The sequence below is a fragment of the Lolium rigidum genome, chromosome 7, assembly GCF_022539505.1.
Source record: "Lolium rigidum isolate FL_2022 chromosome 7, APGP_CSIRO_Lrig_0.1, whole genome shotgun sequence".
In the NCBI taxonomy this organism is placed as follows: domain Eukaryota; kingdom Viridiplantae; phylum Streptophyta; class Magnoliopsida; order Poales; family Poaceae; genus Lolium; species Lolium rigidum.
The window spans coordinates 311,296,929-311,315,714 of NC_061514.1; the positions used below are offsets into that span (position 1 = coordinate 311,296,929).

At 46.9% G+C, this 18,786-nt stretch overlaps 3 protein-coding genes across 5 annotated transcripts; 1 reads left to right on the forward strand and 2 right to left on the reverse strand.

Annotated features, from left to right (window-relative positions):
• Positions 1-328: 328 nt before the first annotated feature.
• On the forward strand, positions 329-1,525 carry LOC124670067 (acyl-CoA--sterol O-acyltransferase 1-like). The gene has a single exon (XM_047206578.1). It carries the CDS (start codon positions 329-331, stop codon positions 1,343-1,345), a length of 1,017 nt encoding a protein of 338 aa, XP_047062534.1. The 3' UTR covers positions 1,346-1,525.
• Positions 1,526-3,051: 1,526 nt separating this feature from the next.
• LOC124675960 (desmethyl-deoxy-podophyllotoxin synthase-like) lies at positions 3,052-4,778 on the reverse strand. Its single transcript, XM_047212047.1, has 2 exons — positions 3,822-4,778; positions 3,052-3,694 (listed from the first exon to the last, which is right to left on the reverse strand). The coding sequence occupies exons 1-2, from the start codon at positions 4,728-4,730 to the stop codon at positions 3,068-3,070; spliced, it is 1,536 nt and encodes a 511-aa protein (XP_047068003.1). The 5' UTR covers positions 4,731-4,778; the 3' UTR covers positions 3,052-3,067.
• Positions 4,779-6,206: 1,428 nt separating this feature from the next.
• LOC124674077 lies at positions 6,207-17,860 on the reverse strand. 3 transcript variants are annotated; one of them, XM_047210113.1, is made up of 12 exons: positions 17,750-17,860; positions 17,096-17,316; positions 16,914-17,006; positions 15,791-16,178; positions 15,165-15,260; positions 14,984-15,073; positions 13,497-13,608; positions 13,236-13,358; positions 11,446-11,485; positions 11,377-11,382; positions 10,755-11,121; positions 6,207-8,436 (listed from the first exon to the last, which is right to left on the reverse strand). In XM_047210113.1, exons 4-11 carry the CDS (start codon positions 15,945-15,947, stop codon positions 11,113-11,115), a joined length of 633 nt encoding a protein of 210 aa, XP_047066069.1. In that variant the 5' UTR covers positions 15,948-16,178; positions 16,914-17,006; positions 17,096-17,316; positions 17,750-17,860; the 3' UTR covers positions 6,207-8,436; positions 10,755-11,112. The 3 variants fall into 3 exon arrangements, 2 of the variants coding, with proteins under 2 accessions (XP_047066069.1, XP_047066068.1); XM_047210112.1 differs by having other exon boundaries at positions 11,377-11,485; positions 14,984-15,070; XR_006992938.1 differs by lacking the exons at positions 13,497-13,608; positions 14,984-15,073; positions 15,165-15,260; ... (2 more) ...; positions 17,096-17,316; positions 17,750-17,860 and having other exon boundaries at positions 6,207-8,067; positions 8,147-8,436; positions 11,377-11,485; positions 13,236-13,319.
• Positions 17,861-18,786: the final 926 nt, after the last annotated feature.

Below are 18,786 nucleotides of genomic sequence, written 5' to 3' on the forward strand. Positions count from 1 at the left end.
CCAGTGAACCAAATCGAGATTAAACAGAGGATGGTGCTAGATACCACTGACATATTTTGGTGTTTTGGGCATTACTATGCTGTGGAGGACAGCTCACGTTAGTGTCCATCAAGACGACACGTGTGCTAGATACAACACCCTCCCAACCATTTTCCTACACTCTTTAAAATACAGCTGGAGTTCTTGCATCTTCGAGTAGCCGGAATTTTCAATCATTTCAGTCCAGAACGCAAAATCTCTTCCCTTGCACTTCGCATTCGAGGTGACCTATCTTCTTCCAGCTCAAGAGCGAGTCACCATGCCGTGCCGGGGGCATGTCACCACGGCCATGGAGCTCCTGCAGGACAGCATCCCCATGGTGTACCTCGCCGTCGCGGCCGCCGCGCTGTACGCGCGGACGTCGTCGTCGCTCCTCCGCCCTGGACTCCCGCGCCTCATCGCCCTCCTCCCGCTGTTCCCGCTCCTCGTCGCCGCGCCCCTGGCCTTCCCCTCCTCCGCCATCGTCCGGGGCCTCGCCGCCTTCTTCCTGGCCTGGCTAGGCACCTTCAAGCTCGCCCTCCTCGCCGTCGGCCGCGGCCCGCTCGACCCCGCCCTTCCCGTGCTGCCGTTCCTCTTCACCGCCTTGCTCCCCGTCAAGCTCGCCCCAGCATCATCCAACAAGGCCAAGCCGGTGTCCCTCGTTTCTTGCGCGGTGAAGGTGGCCGTCGTAGCCGCCGTGGTCCGGCTGTACCAGCTCAACCACCGCCTGCACCTCTACGCGCGCCTAGCCCTGTACGGCGTCCACACCTACTGCTTCCTGGACCTCCTCCTCCCCTGCATCGCGGCCGCCGCCGCCGCGCTCGGCATGGAGGCGGAGCCGCAGTTCGACCGGCCGTACCTGGCGTCCTCGCTGCGGGACTTCTGGGGCCGCCGGTGGAACCTCATGGTTTCTGCCATCCTCCGGCCGTCCGTCTACGACCCCGTCCGCGCGCTCGCCGGGGTCCCCGCCGCCGTCCTGGCCACCTTCGCCGTGTCCGCGCTCATGCACGAGGCCATGGTGTACTACCTCAGCCTGCAGTGGCGGTCCGACGGCATGATGGCTGCCTTCTTCCTGCTCCACGGCGTTTGCTGCGTTCTCGAGGGGTGGTGCGCGCGGCGGTGGGCGGCGCGTGGGTGGCCGGCGCCGCCGCGGCCCGTGGCGACGGTGCTGGTAGGGCTCTTCGTCACGGCCACGTCGTTCTGGCTCTTCTTCCCGGCGCTTTGCAAGGACGGAGTTGAGGAGAAGCTGCTGCAGGAGTGGGCTGCGGTGGCCGCCTTCTTCCAGGACGCCGGCGGGAAGATACCATGGTACGGTCAACTTAATTAGTAGCTAAGGAAAAGTACAACCTAGTGAAAGGTGTACTACCCTGTTGGCACTTGACACATCAAATCTAATTAACTCTGAAAAGGTTAGTGGACAAAATCAAAATTAAGGAGCATGTTGGCATGTCCGTTAGAAGTTACGCTATGCCATGTGCCAATTTGTACCCTTTGTACGATCCTCATTGTTCCCGTTGCCATTGTGTAGGGTGATTATCACGCCATAAATTAAAGAATGTTGCTGAGCCTCACTTGGGAATTAGATTCCCTAGCTCCGGGTTCACAGTGTTTGCTCCTGTTTTTGTTTGCTTTGAGAATTTTTTTGGCTGGTGGGAATACCCACAGCAATTTCCTGGCGCCGCTGTTGGTTCACACCCGTCCAATCGAATTGTTTTGGGCCGTCGGATTTACTACTCTGTCCACTTTTGCCTCAAATGATGCTTTCGCTTCTACTCGCAGTAAAAAAAAACTCCCACTTTTGTTTCTATATAGCAAAAAAAAAAGGTTCGTCCGTAAAATAAAAGAAATAGACGCCGTGCCGGAGACCTCGCCGGATATCTCATAGCAAAAAATTGTGTTATTGTAGTAAAACCGAGCGCATCAGGGACATCATCGGACACATCCCGAGAGACCTGGCTGGAGGCTCTCACTAGAGACCTCATAGCAACTATTTTGTACAACTGTAGCAAAAAACATAGAATAGTTGTAGCAAAACTGATTTCACCGGAGACTCTCGCCGGAAACCTCGTAACAAGAATTTTGTACTATTATAGCAAAAACATAAAACAATTGTAGCAAAACCATTTTTGCCGGAGATATCCGCCAGAGACATCATAGCAAATAATTTATACTCCCTCTGTTCCATTCTATAGTGCCTATTGTTTTTTGGCACGGAAATTAGCGCAAGAGTATTTTTTACACAAGACCTCTTGCTGAACGATTTGAGATCAACGTAAAATTTGGTAAATCCATATCTTTCCAACTTACCATAACAATTTTTGGAAGCTGGACGATTTGGGAGCAGAACGGGGAGGGGTAATTGAAAAAAAACTAAGCTACAACCTTATATTCTGAAACAAATGCCGAAAATCTATAGGCACTATATAAAGGAACGGAGGGAGTATTACATTAGCAAAAACTGAACACAACTGTAGCAAAACATATGTACAATTGTAGCGTCACACTTATAATGATGATGTCCTTGCAGCGTCTAAGGTAGGAGATGGAGTGCCCAACACCGTGGTGGCGCCTGGCTTTGCAACAGGAACTCCACCCCCGCCACAACTGTGTTGCCATAAGGGCGCGAACGAGGACGTCTCGGCCTTGCAGAACATAAAGCAGTTGTATAAGGGGTGGCAGTATAAGTAATTTTGACTGACTAATAAGGGTACTAATAAAACGGATGAAAAAATTAGGAAGAAACCTTACTTCCTTTATTAGTAGGTATAGATATAGATATAGATAGATATAGATGTCATGGCACATGAAAATAAAATAGTAGTATTTTATTGAGTTATATAAGTTGATACAAATCCACAAATTGTTGCCAAACTAAAGTAGTCTTTAAATAAACAAATAAAATTAGCCTTTAAGAAACTAGAACTAGTTATTTCCAATGACAAATGTATCATTGAGTTTTATAACTGCCATATATATGCACAACTGTGACCCCTTTGATCTGGCCCATCTTCCGACCTTGGTCGGAACCATTGAGTGATGTTTGAAGTCGCTAAATTGCGCCATCAAGTGGAACCTTGGTCTTGGCAAACAGATATAGGTCATTCTTCCGACCGACGGCGAGGCCCATTTGCTCTGTCATGTCAAGCTCTTCTGGCTTAACCCCATGGGGAAGCTCCCAGTCGAAGTGGTAGAGAAGAGCCGCGAGGGCGAGCTCCATGATAGACTGGGCAAATAACATTCCAGGACATATCCTTCGGCCTGCCCCGAAAGGTGTGTACTCGAAGTTGGTTCCCTTGAAATCGACGGAGCCGGACTCAAACCGCTCTGGCTTGAACTCCTCGGCGGCGTCCCAATACTTGGGGTCTCTACAGATTGCCCATGTGTTCACGAATACAGTGGTTCCTTTGGGAACATCATACCCTAGGACTTTGGATGTCTCGGTGGACTCGCGCGGGAGAAGCAAGGGCACAGACGGATGCAACCTAAGTGTCTCCTTGATGACGAGTCTCAAGTACTTGAGGTCTGCCAAGTCATCCTCGGTGACGTTTGGCTTACCTTTGATATTTTCTCGTACTTCGGCTTGTGCTTTCCTCATCACGTTGGGGTTCCTCATGAGCTCCGACATGGCCCATTGGAGCGTTGTCGCGGATGTCTCGCTCCCAGCACTAAACAGGTCCTACACAAAGGCAGACTCAAACAAACAAAAAATTAGGAAGATGAAAGAAAAACAAAGGGACATATATCAAAAAAACATATATCCACGTGTGTGTGTGCTGTAAAAGTTATTGGTATGGTATACTTACGACGATAAGAGATTTGATGGATCCCATGGTAAAAGGCACGTCGTGGCTACCTTCCTTGTGTATCCTGAGGAGCACGTCTAGTAGGTCCTCTTTCTCCTCGTCCTTCACATTACCGTTGGACGCGGCGGTGGCCTTGAGCTCCTCGTGTTGCTTCATGGCGTAGTCAATAAGCTCGAAGCTTTTGGTGTGGTTCTCCCACGCCAGCCGAGACGAGTTGGTGAGGAACCTGGCGAGCCTCGAGGAGGGGAACAAGTCGACAAGGTTGAACCCGGAGAGGAGCTTGACCCCGCCCCGGAGGTTCTCCAGAAACTCGTCCCGCCTATTGAACCTGTCCCCGACCATGGCACGTATGGTGGAGTCGGTGATGAGCACGGCGAGGCCCTGACTGACGTTGAAGGTCTCGCCAGGTGGCGCCGCAGCGATGGCGGTGAGTAGGCGCCCGACCTCCTCCTCCCGGACATGCCGGAAGGACTGCACCCGGCGGGCGCTGAGAAGCTCCATGATGCAGATCTTGCGGAGCTGCCGCCAGTGGTCACCGTAGGGAGCGAAGGCCACCCCCACCCCGTCGGACATGATGATCTTGGTGGTCGGGTTACATGGGCGCGTCGCAAACGTGACGTCCTGCGTCTTCATGACCTCGCGCGCGGCGTCGTGGGACGAGACCACGACGACGGGCACCTCGCCGAGCTTGAGGTACACGAGGGGCGCGTTATCCAGCCGGCGCGCTATGTCCGCCAGGGCTCGGTGGATGAGCGGCTTACCAGCAAGATGGTGCAGGCTGCCGATGACCGGCAGGCGCCAGGGGCCAGGCGGCAGCCTCCCGCCGTCGCGCTTCCTAATGAGCTTGTGGAGGAAGAGGGGGAGGAGAAGAGCCAAGAAGAGACTGAGGTAGTACGTTGCTTGCTCCATGATTGGTGGCTCGTGTGTGTTGTGTGCTCAGCTTAGGGATGCACTGGGAAATCTATGTGGCTGTGTGTTGTGTGTTCAGCTAGGCACTGCATTATATACCCATGTTGCAGTAGACCGAGTCATGGAATCCTAGCTTGTGATAGATGAGTCGCGATAAAACTCATGCATGTCGCCATTTCCAGACGATTCGTCACGTTTCCTTTGTAGCTCGTGCTTCCGTCTCTCGTCGTCTTCTCCAATGCGTTAAGAAGGAAAAGTGCACTGCGCGCATTCCTCGAATGCTAGCTTTTGCACACGTCAACATTTGTTTTTTCAACAGTAGAATATTCAGAGCTGGAATCAACAGTGGAGAATACTCTTGAGTTTCCACATGCATGCATATGCTTTGATCTCAGGGGATTGGTGATGGTTGCACGATCGTGTTCTCTTGTTCATCCACAAACTTCCCAGCGACGACCAGAGAGGAGAGGTGAGAATACCCCAGAAGCATGCTTCGTCCGCAGAGGAGAGTGCCCTCTCCTCTCCTCTCGTCGACAAGAAAAGTCAAAGTCTAAGTCACACACGCTCCCCGCACGCGGTGGGTGACAAGGGGCTTCTACTTATAGAACTACATTCAGAGGAAGGAGAAAGAGAATAGTACTACTAAGGTTTGAACTATGTGTGGGAAGGAGCAGATGTTATCACGGGATGGATGTATCGGACGGCGGGGATGGACGAAGCACACGGATCGCTGACATGGCTTGTTGCCCGTAAGAGGTGTGATTAATTGATTCATGCTGGAGTCTCATGGGTACTTGTACGTAATAAATGTACTGACTGTTCGTTTGCTTGTAGATCTATAGCTCAATTAATCAATTCCACTTACTATTCGTTTTCTTTGCAAATCTCTAGCTCAATCAATCAATCAACCAATTTCATTGACACTCTTATCTCAATCAATCAATCCGTATTATCAATTTCACGGACTGGCTGGATTTATTTGTTTCTTATCGTACCATCACCTTGCTCTTTATTCAACTATATTACTCAGTTGGATTAGTTAGTTTGCCTAATGTATCTCCGTACTGCTCTTTTTCAACTATTATATTTTTCGAGAATTAATGTGAATCACATAATCTTGAAACAGAGGGACAATAAGAAATTGTGTGTACCTATATTTAGACCTATTTCTCATTTTTCTTGCAAATCTCTAGCTCAATCCATCAATCCGGATTTGTGTGTACCTTTTGCTCCCTTTCAACTATTATATTCACGTCATCCGGAATTAAGTGACTCACATTTGTCTAGTGTCACAACCTCGCCAGGCATCAAGGACAATGTCTGGATCATTACGGAAACATTAGGCATCCAGGAAGAATTCATTTTAAACTTCATCGAAATTTGAGTGCACACAGTTGGTCAAAGTACAAAAGTGCACACAGCTCAAGAAATAAAAACGGAGCCAACGCACCAGGTCCACGACATCAATAAGCTAGCTAATGCCAAACTGTTTGTATTAAGGACATCAAGCATGTCTCGACAAGGCAAACATCACACAACAAAACCTATTTGTTACAAACCTTTCAGCAAAAACATTATACACCACAATGGTAAAATACTCCAGACTGTTGAAGATGCTCCAGGCCAGCATAGCTAACTAGAACTTAATCCACTGCAACATCACAAATAAAAGCATGTCCCGCTGGCCGGTTCAAGTGTCCAGATCCACATCATATCTTCATGGGGAGAACAACAACATACGCGCTGCTCCGTCGCCTCTGACTGCCACCAGTTGAACAAGCTCACCTTGTCACCTGCACGACAACACTACCAAATAAAAGATTCACCTTCACATGAGGCAACTGGATAAGCATAAGCAAAGATGGTAAACTGAAAATAGCAGGATAGTAGCAAAAGAAAAAAAGACGAGAAGAATATCACTTGCAATCCATATCAGCCAATTATCATGCAAATGAGTAGAAATATAGTTGTAATTTAGAACATCCGAGGTGAAAATAAAGGAAGTCATATGAAGCGTTAAAACAAGCAGTGCAGGTACCAGCTTTGAGGAAGTTATATATTACACAAAAAATATCATAGCTATCAGCTCAGGTGTTAATATATGTGATGGGTTTCAGAAGCTTGATCAAGAACTGGATAACGTTGGAGAACAATGAACTTGTCCTGATCTAATCTACAGAACTGACAAAAAGTAATAGGTATGATTGATGCCAAGATGCTACAAACAAACCTGCCTAGCTCTGTTTTCATGTATCATTTTTGGACTGTACCAACACAGAAATATGAGTTGCTCAAATAACACGATCCCACAGGAGACAGATATTGCTCGTCATATTCTTAGCAAACATCATGTCAAGGAATTCATATGATGACAACTACTAGAAGACACAAAAAAAAATCATGGTGGTGTTTCAATGTTACAAACAGACCATCATCTTCCTCCCAGAACTGAGCTACAACACTGCAACCTGTAACATCTGCCCAACATGCGACAAGAAAGAACCGATTTTTCAGTGGAATAGGGAATACCTTGAGCATCTGGAGAAGGGGGTCAGGCAGAGCAGGTTGCCGACATCAACGCCGGTGGGCACGAGTAGCAAGACCCCATCAGAAGTGATACTCATTAATGGTAACTACGGTTATTCTAAATTTGGATCTCAATTAAAATTTGTAACCCAAATATTAAAAACTGCAATTCTTCAATAAAGCTGGACATCATGGGCTAATTTGTGGGCATATTTATCAGAAGAAAATGACACATGCCACATATCTAAACTCAACCAAATAGAAAAACATGATGATGACCATTCTTCATAGAAAGATCCAGAGAAGCAACCGATGGCCTCCCTGGTGTGGTCTACGAATAGTAATACATAAAACAAAACAAGATGCACTGTTAGGTACTACTGCTACTAGTACTCCTACATCAGGAGATAAACGATTGATTGCAGAGACTATTAAGAAACCTTTAATCACAAACTACATTCTCTTCTTATTGGTTTACTTATTAGGCCTGATCTAACTATACAGTGATATTCACAACCAAATGAATGTCTCCAGGTACATACCCAACTGCTTAGAAATCCCACAATCAATTTTAAAATGGCAGCATCAAAATTGAACATCACAAAGATATATAAGAATGCACTAGTCTAAAAGGAAAACCATATGCATCTCAGCTAGCATAAGAATGCATCCCTAGAAAGGAAACAAAGGCTAGGCATAAACAAATATTTCATCTCTGATAAGCACTTCCACAAACACGTCCGGTTTGTTGTACCAACCAAAGCAAACCAGCCAGAAGTGAGAAGTAAGAAGGGAGGTCATAACCTGCAACCTGAAGCAAAGCACGATGTTAAGGCAAGGAAGGAGACAAATCAGACAGCCAGCTTGAGTCATTCCCTCACGCATTGTACCAGAAGGCGATGACCATAGGACGCCCTTTTCGGAAAATTCATGTCCTTTCTTTTTGTGTGCCGCCATTCTCTTCCTTGGCGTGGACCACATCGGACAGCTCCTAGAGTCCAGCTGCAACCATAGCTCCCATGCTCCCTGCTGCCGCCACCATCTTTCTCCTGGTGTCAAGTGGCAGGCAGCAAAGAAGCTCCAAGAGGGCATCACCCTGGAACTCGGTCCTCATCGCCTTGGCCGAGTCAAACGACCGAGGAAGGGCCTTAACACATGTACCACAGCTCCTATATGTCGCCTGAAAAATTCAAAAGTGAAAGATGATAAGAGGATTTTTGAAAATATGATCTGCATGGTACTGAAACAAACTCTAGACTTATAAGGATTTTTTTTCGAGAAAACGCAAGAGATTTTGCGTTTCATTTCATTGAATAGAAAGAAGACATCAAGGGTACAACCTCCAGAAGGAGGGACACACACACGACCTTCCTCACCAAAGACTGCAACTTGGTAAGGAGGTGCCCTCGACTACAGACCACAGCGACATTAGGCCTCGCCTAGCCTTGCCTACCATGGTTTTAAAGGCGGCCAGGCGTCCCAAGGCGATGGGGGTGCGCCTGGACGCATAGGCGCTCAAGGCGCGTTGCAAGGCGACGCCTTCGGTCGAACGCTCGAAGCGAAGCGAAGGACAGGGCTCCGGCCCAGTATACTCGGCAAAAAAGAATTATCCCCGGCCCAACCGGCCCAACGAGATGGGGCTGGACGAGCAAGGACGCAGCTCAACCTCGACCTCTCTGTCCCCCACCGAGAGAAGAGGAGGCCATCCGAGATGGGGCAAGGAGGAGGAGGAGGAGGAGGCCGGGCGGAGAGGCAGCCACCACGGCGCCCGGACGCGCTCGCCGGCGGTGCTGCGGACTCCTAGGACGCCGGTGTCCGTGAAGGGGAGGGTGCTGGCCGGAGAAGGGGAGGCCGGCGGAGGAGGATGGAGGACGAGATCTCTCTCAATCGATTCGATTCTTGACTGGTCTGTTCCCTCTCTCTCTCCCCTCTCGTTTCCCTCTCTCTCGGCCCCCAATTTCTCGCCAATTTCTGAGTTCTCGCCATGGTTCCCGCTCGCCTCCTTTGCTTCCGCTTGACTTGTCCATGGCGTCCAAAATGGGCCGGAGCGACGCTTTCCCCGCCTAAGCGACGACTTGGACGCCTCAAAGGGCGAATCTGGACGCCTTAGACAAGATCCTAAGGCGAGCACGACGCCTTGCCATCTCCGGGCGCTCGGACGCTTAAGCGTCGCTAGGCGACGCCTAGGCGACGCCTTTAAAACCATGTTGCCTACAACCAAGAATGGTGAGGCATCGAGACTTGAAACAACAAGGTAGCGACACCGTTGCCGGGCACCTCGAGGGACAATTGCAGCTCCAAGACTGCCCAGGCCAACGTACCTCGCACCCATCGTGTGCCAACAGAGTCGTCAAGTGGGAGGCAGGGCCTAGCTGGAACTGGTGTAGCAATCATCGGGGAAGTACCAGGCAAATGTTGAAGTAGTCTATGCTGGAGACACGCATCACCAACGTCCAGCTGCAGCAACAAGTACTCCACTTCAACATTTGCAGGGCCATCAAGAGGGGAACAGTGCTGAGACGCCGCCGCTGCCCGGTCCAGCAGGCCGGACCTAGGGTTTTCCCGATGCTCGAGGAGGAAGTCTGGTCAGGGTCATGCCAACACCTCGAAGAGGTAACGGCAACCTCGAGCGTCGCCGTTGACAGCACAGGTTGTCGCCGCGCGGGGATTTCGCCCTGACCCATGAACAAGGAGCATTGATGATGCAGGGGCAGATCGGAGGTGGTGAAGGAGGTCGCTGGAGTAGACCGTCACTCGGGGAAGCCTAGAAACGTCGCAGGAGAAGGGGCACCGGCCAGCGCAGATGCTGCCGCGCCAGCCCGCAGCTGCCGTCGCCGGGATCCGTCGGGGCAGACTAGAGTAGCCATCGCCCAAAAGGTTTGATGCTCACACGCATGTCATCCTCCACCAGCGACAGCCGGGGGGATGGGTGGAAGGGGATTGGATCGAAGGGGGTGCATGGCCATGGCCCACCCGACCCAGGTCAGGCCCAGATCGAGAGAAGCAACCGATGGCCTCCCTAGTGTGGTCTACGAATAGTAATACATAAACCACAACAAGATGCTCTGTTAGGTACTACTCCTACTAGTACTCCTACATCAGGAGATAAACGATTGATTGCAGAGACTATTAAGTAACCTTTAATCACAAACTACATTCTCTTTTTACGGGTCTACTTATTAGGGCTAATCTAACTATAGAGTGACCTAGATAATCAAAGATCAAAACTACACAGTACCAACCAGTGGTATTCACAACCAAATGAATGTCTCCCGGTACAGACCCATCTGCTTGGAAATCCCACAATCAATTTTAAAATGGCAGCATCAAAATTGAACATCACAGAGCTATATAAGAATGCACAAGTCTAAAAGGAAAACCATATGCATCTCAGCTAGCATAAACAATTTCATCTCTGATAAGCAGTTTAAGCACTTCCACATTGTACTGACCAAAGCAAACCAGCGAGAAGTGAGAAGTAAGGAGGGAGGTCATAACCTGCGAGCTGAAGCAGAGCATGCTGTTGAGACAAGGAGACAAATCGGACAGCCAGATCAAGTCATTCCCTCACGCATTGTACCAGCAGGTGATGAAAATAGGGACGCCCTTTTCGACAAAATCATGTCCTTTCTTTTCATGTGCCGCCATTCTCTTGGCATCGACCACCTCGGACAGCTCCTAGCGTCCAGCTGCCACCATAGCTCCCATGCTCCCTGCGGCCACCACCATCTTTCTCCCGGTGTCTAGTGGCAGGCAGCAAAGAAGCTCTAAGAGGCCATCAGCATGGACCTCGGTCCTCAGCACCTTGGCCAAGTCAAACGACCGAGGAAGGGCCTCAACACATGTACCACAGCTCCTATGTCGCCTGAAAAATTCAAAAGTGAAAGGTGATAAGAGGATCTCTGAAAATATGATCTGCATAGTACTGAAACAAACTCTAGACTTATAAGGATCTTATATCTCTCAAGGAAATTATTTAACTTACAAGAAAGAACATGACAACGGTACATAATTGATTTTTTTATAGCAACAGCAACCTCTTCAACTACTACAAATGGTATATGTATCACGCTTAACAGGTTTAGTGATAGATCGTATATATGTGGAAAAGAAGAACTACCTCTATAGACTAAAAAGGCCGGAGTGGTCCAAATGCTTAGTTTCTGTTAACTGGAAACTCAGCCATGGCGTGACTGTGGGGTGTCCACTCAGCCTTTGATCCTCTCCAACTGCACATATACAAGTAAGAATCATAAATTATTGGGATAATCTTCAATGGTATATGTAACTGAAAATGCTCCCCAACCTTTATGAAATTTAGACCATATGTCCATGTCTAGAAGGGAAATCGTACACATCTAAATAAGCATTTGCTAATTAATTAGATAAGCAAGGAGAAAGACCATTCAATTCGCAGATTTAATATTGTCAACCTGGTGTAGTGCTTGCAAACTCAAAACAGAAAACAAGCTTATTAGCCATTTTCTCCTTTCGTCTCAACATTTAATAAAAGTTGCAAGAATCCCAAATTCAAAAAGGACGAAATGCAAATATTAGAGAACAGTGGAAAGGAGGCTTTGTGAGCTTTAAATGTACAAATGTAAAATCTAACAGCACATGAAGATCTATGGTTCATTCTTTGCTCGAACTTAAGGCCCACAAAGACATACAGAAAAAACCAATCCTTAAACAGTTACTTAGTTTATTTCGGCACGAGAATATCAGTAAGATCCTCTTGTGAAACAATGACAAATTGTACCTTCATCACTCGACTGCAACTCTAGCAAATTCACAAAAAAAATGGAAAAATCACAGTAAGGGCAATAGCCGTGGATATGCTTACTTCAAAAATGGAGTTCACACTTCCACAGCTAGCCATTTCATGCACCAAGTAAGATCATTGCATGGCAGGAACGCAGCAGAATTGTTTCTGTTTGGACTTCTATTCTAGAATCTGGAATACACGCATCTCTAGAGAACTCTCCTTGCCAAGTGAACGACCATGATATCAAAACAAATAAGATGCTACTAAATAGTATACTATTGCAGACAACGACCTTCTACAATGTTTCAAGGCTGAAGTTCAGAGTATAATATAAAAATACAAGGGGGCTGATTCCAATCCAATTCCAAATGGGAGAAGAAAACCCAACTGAAATTGCAGACAACTACCTTCTACAATGTTTGAAATTGCAGATAACAGTTTATAGGTGAATATATCACAAAGATCAAAATTGATCAATGGACACAACATAACTCGATGATGCATAAGACAGTTCATTTAAAGAAAAAAGCTATGATAATTCCAGAACTGTATTGCCACAATATAATGAAACTACCAAGCATGATAAACAGAAGTTCCTTTTTTAAAAGAATCCTGTTATACAACAATGCAAATATTATCATGTCCATTGCCTAGAACATCAGAAAATTATAATCATGACGTTCAATAGGTGATCTGATATACATAAATGTGCTTTGCATTAATCGTCACCAACAAAATGTATTAACGTTCACCATCCTTGGCCTTTTATAAAAATAAAATTTGAGTTATCGTCCGTAATAATATGTTAGTTTCTATCCATATTAACTGAAGCAGATAATTAAACCATGATCACTTGTTAAGAAATATCCAACTTTAGTTTCAAGCTTGGTCTACTTTAGTTTCAAGCTTTTATCAGTTCATCCTAATGAATAAAGCTATAAATGCATCATTTGGTTCCTACAGTATGAATTTCCTACAGCTAGTTCTGAAAACACTAATACAACTTAATGGATGGTCCATGCTACGACACCAACTGGTACTATTTAGCAGCCTGGCAAGTTACTGCAATTTGATAGGACAGGAAGACCAATTCAGGAGAACGGCATGCTTTAACAAAATTAATCGTTCTACAATACATGTAAGAAAAACCAAGAAGGCCACAAACCGAGAACAATATACAGATTGTGATGAACATATTCGAGAAAAAAATGGACCTTTGGGTGGCGAGGTTGACAATCTCCTGAAGGGCAGCGCCGAGGCCGCCTCGATGGACATTGGGGAAGCCATCTTGACCTCCTGCTCGGTCGCGCCCATTTCCTCCCTGTCGTCGCTCCTCACTGTACACAAGTGTTAAACACATGTAGTATCATCTACAAATCATGATGTGGGTGCACAACAGCTGAGATGACAAAAAAATAGCAAAATTGATCCAGCAGCTATACCAATGAGTGAGACAGTTCCAGAAATGATTTTACCTGCTCTTGTGGAGTTGAGACAGTTCCAGTGGCACTGTGGTTGTACGTAAAGAGGCTCTAACACCCATTGCAGATGAGCATCGACATGGCTGCCTTTGTCTCAGCGTTGCACCTAGGCAGATCACATACGCATGACTAGTTTCAGATCTAAGGCAAGTAAATGCATCAGTCAACTAGCAGAGATGCAAATGCCAGCCGGAAGTAATTCTTCCATTATCAAGAAGCAAACTAGCTAGTATACTGCATGTGTTATACTATTCACATATTATAGGCCATACCAATAAATATATCATCTCCATGTAGGGTAACCTTTGCAACGCATTTGTACATGCATCTCTTATGCACATGTACAAAAGAGATGAATTATATATATAATCTCGTTTTGCTGTATCAGAACATCTCTGCACCTATCAAACAGTTACTATATTTACCTGCAGATCTAATTGGTCAGACCTGCAGCATGTCTGTGCTTCTGCGATCTCTTGGGTGTCAGCGGGACAAAAGACAGGGCATCAAAAACACCCTGAACCATACCAATGTTAACCAATCTAGCATCAAGGAACATGACTCACAGGGCTTCTATTCTGGCATTTCCATTTAGTACTAGTTAAGATCATTTGCACGCATTTCATCAGAATTTGATGCACAGGTAATCCCGTAAGATTTGAATCCATTCAAAATAAGAGAAAAGCAGGTAATCCCGTAAGATTTGAATCCATTCAAAATAAGAGAAAATTGCCGTACTAGTAGTAAGTACTCCCTCTGTTTGGGATTGTAAGGCCAACGGACCATTTTGCAAAAACCAAGGTAAAGTTTTACTGGTTGCAATGGCTATTCAATTGCACCGAGCGTTTCAGCAAATTGCTGTGTCAACTGAAAGGGCACCAAATCAACTCCTTGACATACACAAACCTGTAACCATACAGGTGACTTTTAAGAAAACTGTATACTACAGGTCCGGTGAATGGCTTAGACGATCAGTACTAAAGCACAACAAGTTCAACTGCTTCCATATACAAAATTGAACTGAATTTTAAACAAACAGGAACAAAACAGAAGAGTAAGCAAGAATCTTGATCAGCATCTTTTTTCTAAAGAAAACACCATGTGCTACTGAACTCTAAAGAGGACAGGAGAAACACTAAACCGAGCTCAAGCTATATTCAGAGATAAGGGACATAATTTGTGCGCTAACTGAAGGAAAGAAGTGCTCACGCATAACACTGAACAAATGAAAATTGACGGGCAACCATTCCGTGTAGGTATGGGACTCCCATCGATTGATCTTAATTCTCCACTACTCCAACTTTTGGCAGAGTACTAGTTTATTTGCTAGCTCAAAGCTCAAATCCCATCATGCCATATGTCCATGCAAGTTAATTAAAAAGACACACCGCTGAGCTGGGAAACAACAAGACACTTCACACACAATTCATAAAACAGGCCTGATGTGTTCATGGTGCAGGGAAACCAGAGCTGGAGGAGACCTGACGATGACGACGCTGAGGGCATGTGTTTGAGCGGCCGGCGCACTTCTGCGTGAGCTATCTCCACCGATTTATCCAGGACTCCTCCTCCGGTTGGTAAAAAAGGAAACGATTTTTTCAGTCAAATTTGGGAAGAAGAGTTGGAGTTAAATTGGAGAGCAGGTATGGGCACAACACATACTTAGAGCTCGGATGGCGACCAGAGTTGGCTGGGGAGAATGCTCCAAAACAACTATCTGGGCATGCATGCTCTCCTTCATCAACACATAACTGGAGCCTATAAAATTGAACAATAATTAGGCATCAAGCTACCAACTTGATACACTAGTCCATTCAGGGAAACTAAATCAAGCTCCTTGTGACGATGTTGTCTTGGTGTTGCTTCAAGGTCTGAAGAATGCTCCAAAACAATTGTCTGGGCATGCATCCTCTCCTATAACTGCAACCTATAAAATTTGAACAATAATTAGCCAACAAGCTACCAACTTTTTATATACTACTAGTTCATCCAATGAGTGAAACAGAATCACACAATGTTGACAACATAACCATGACACTCTTTTCAAACAGGATCATAATAAATTTTGATTTAACCCACTGAAGGCAAATGGTTAATATCATCTTAAACAATAGTTTGACATCAAAAGGGAACATTGATGGAAATGCAGACAAGGTGAACATTGATGGGAGTGCAGACAAGGCGAACACGTTGGTTGACTAGAAGTTGAACACATGAACCACCATGATTCCACGTCGTGCATATATGAACCCTACAAATAATTAATATGGGGTTTTGGTTCGGCATACCTGGAGGTACGGCAATGTCCTGGAGCAGGGCGTGCAGCATGGCAGCCTCACCCCGCAGCAGGCGCCAGCGATGGAACTGACCAGGGAGAAGGGTACGGGCAGCACTGTCGCATCTTGTTGGTCTGGGCGGCGGGGAGGCCCGAGCAGGAGGGTGCATGGCGAGGTGGTGACGCGGGCCAGAGTGCAGTTGTACGTGGTCGCCAGCCGCTCATCTCCTCCCTCTAAACCTCTCTATCTCAGGCTTCAACTCCCTCGTGCACCTACGCATGGGTGGCAGCCGGTGGAGCATGGTCCAGCCGGTCACTTGTGCTACGTCACCACCACATGTTGGCAGGCTGCCATGCTTCCTAGTAGACTATTAGACATGTATATCTTAGATATATGAGACCTGAAAAGAAAATGAAAAAACATTAGAGGCATTACATATGAGGAGTTAACAGAAAGACTAATAATCCATCTTTGCCCCTTCAGAACTTTTCGACAGATCAAATCAGCGAGACAAATGACAGGGCATCAAGAACACCCTGTTACCCTGAACCATATTGATGTTCACCAATCTAGCATGAAGGTATATAGACTTAATTCACGGAGCTTAGGCGATCAGTACTAAAGCACAACAAGTTGAACTGCTTGCATATACAAAACTAAACTGAATTTTAAACAAACAGCAACAAAACACAGGAGTAAACAAGAATCTTGATCAGCATCTTTTTTCTAAAGAAAACACCATGTGCTACTAAACTCTAAATAGGACAGGAGAAACACTAAACCGAGCTCAAGCAATATTCAGAGATTAGGGACATAATTTCAGCGCTAACTGAAGGAAAGAAGTGCTCGCGCACAACACTGAACAAATGAAAATTGAACGTGCAACCATTCCATGTAGGTATGGGACTCCCATGGATTGATCTTAATTCTCCACTACTCCAACTTTTGGTAGAGTACTAGTTTATTTGCTAGCTCAAAGCTCAAATCCCATCATGCCATTTGTCCATGCAAGTTAATTAAAAAGACACACCGCTGAGCAGGGAAACAACAAGACACTGACACACAATTCATAATCCCTGATTCTAAAACGGGCCTGATGCGTTCGTGGTGCAGGGAACCCAGAGCTGGAGGAGACCTGATGACAACGGCGCTGAGGGCATGTGTTTGAGCGCCTGGCGTACTACTGAGTGAGCTATCTCCACGGATTTATCCGGGACTCCTCCTCCGGCTAGTAAAAAAAGAAACGATTTGTTCTGTCAAATTCGGGAAGAAGAGTTGGAGTTGAACTGGGAGAGCAGGTACGGGGAAAACGCATACCTAGAGCTCGGACGGCGACCAGAGTTGGCCGGGGAGAAGGAGCAGAACCCATGCTGCGCCGACGAAGGGCATGGGTGTGGTGGCCCGCCGAGGAATGCGATGTTGTCTCGGAGCTGCTTGTGACATTGTTGTCTTGATGCTTCTTCAAGGTCAGAAGAATTAATACTCCCAAACACTTATGTGGGCATTCATGCTCTCCTTCATCAACGCATAACTGCAGCCTATAAAATTGAACGATAATTAGGCATCAAGCTACCAACTTGATACACTAGTTCAGTCAGGGAAACCAAATCACACGATGTTTGACAATATAGCCATGGCAATCTTTCATAATAAATTTTGATTTAACCCACAGAAGGCATCACTTAATCTATACTTGGATATCAACAGGAAGATAAACCTTGTCAGGAAACTGATTTCCAATTTCGACCAGATTATTATTGTTAGGATTTGGGGAAACATTTGATGGGGAAGCAGACAAGGTGAACATGAACCGACTTGATTCCACATCGCGTATATATTAATCCCCAAATCGTTAGATTCACTGACCCAAATCAGAACAACCCTCGAAAAAATGCAGTGCTTAATCTTGTTGAACTGGTGGGTGTGGGTGGGGGGGAAGAGGATTAGGTCTCTGGTTTTGGTTGGTCGTACCTGGACTTACGGCGACGTCCCGGGGCAGGGCGTGCGTGGTGAGGGAGGGCGTGCAGCATGGCGATGGCGGGGTCATCCCGGCAGCAGGCGCCGGCGGAGTGCTCCTCCCGCGCCGGCAGATGAGGTCGACGGAGGGCATGGGGAGACGAGGCGAGGCGGCGGCGCAGGTTTGATTGGCCACAGCTTCCAGCTCCGGCAGGCGACGTCGACGGAGGGCTTGGGGGAGGCGGCGGCGCAGGTTTGATTGGCTCCAGCTCCTTGGGCGTGATGGTGAGTGAGCCTGTAACCACGCGAGGCTATAATTCATTCGCTTCACGCGAGGCGTCGGTTCCCTTAATTAATTAGATGATTTTTTGAGTTTCGATGTCAACAAATCGTGAGAGGTAACTAACGAGTAGGCTTCACGCGAGTTTGTTGTTTTTGCTGGCCGTGATATCTCCAAAACCCGAGCCTATAAAATACCACTCCTAAGTTGGTTATGGTGATAAGGTTGGCGTCCTATTTCTAGGTTGTAAATTTGACAAATATAATACAAAACATATATTACAAAACATGTATCTCGTTAAAAAGTTTAGATGTTCTACTTCTTAATGATACAATTTATGTGTTGCATATTTATATTATTCCGGACCCCCCTCTCTCTCTCCCTCGCGTCGCCCCTCCAGGCGACCGAGGGGGAACCCTAAATCGCGCGCCGCCAGTGCTGCGGTCTACGCTCTTCGGCCGTGTGGACGGTGAAGGGGCGGCGGGTGCATGCCTGGTGCGGAGGTCGCCTCGTCGGGCCTTCGGCATCAGATCTGGACGGGTGTTGTTCCTCCCTGTGGTGCTCCTCCCACCTCCCTGGCCCTAGACTCCCTCTGGTGGTTTGGTGAGGTTGTTCGGCAGTGGGCTCTAAACCGGGGGAAACCCTTGGCTGACGATGGCGGCCACGAGGTCGACGACGCTGGCGACGGCACCGTGCTCCTTCTTGAAGGTGACATCGAGGTTGTATCCCCTCCCTCCCTGCTCTTCCTATATCGGGTAAAAGCCCAAATTAA

Bases quoted from the DNA above. Each gene is read 5' to 3' on its own strand.
- LOC124675960 (XM_047212047.1), bottom strand. From the start codon at position 4,730: ATGGAGCAAGCAACGTACTACCTCAGTCTCTTCTTGGCTCTTCTCCTC. The intron at 3,695-3,821 runs GTAAGTATACCA...GCCTTTGTGTAG, and splicing joins CCATCAAATCTCTTATCGTC to GACCTGTTTAGTGCTGGGAG.
- LOC124674077 (XM_047210112.1), bottom strand. From the start codon at position 15,947: ATGCACCCTCCTGCTCGGGCCTCCCCGCCGCCCAGACCAACAAGATGC. The intron at 15,261-15,790 runs GTATGCCGAACC...TCAATTTTATAG, and splicing joins GGACATTGCCGTACCTCCAG to GCTCCAGTTATGTGTTGATG. The intron at 15,071-15,164 runs GTATGTGTTGTG...TACCAACCGGAG, and splicing joins GGTCGCCATCCGAGCTCTAA to GAGGAGTCCTGGATAAATCG.
- LOC124670067 (XM_047206578.1), top strand. From the start codon at position 329: ATGGAGCTCCTGCAGGACAGCATCCCCATGGTGTACCTCGCCGTCGCG.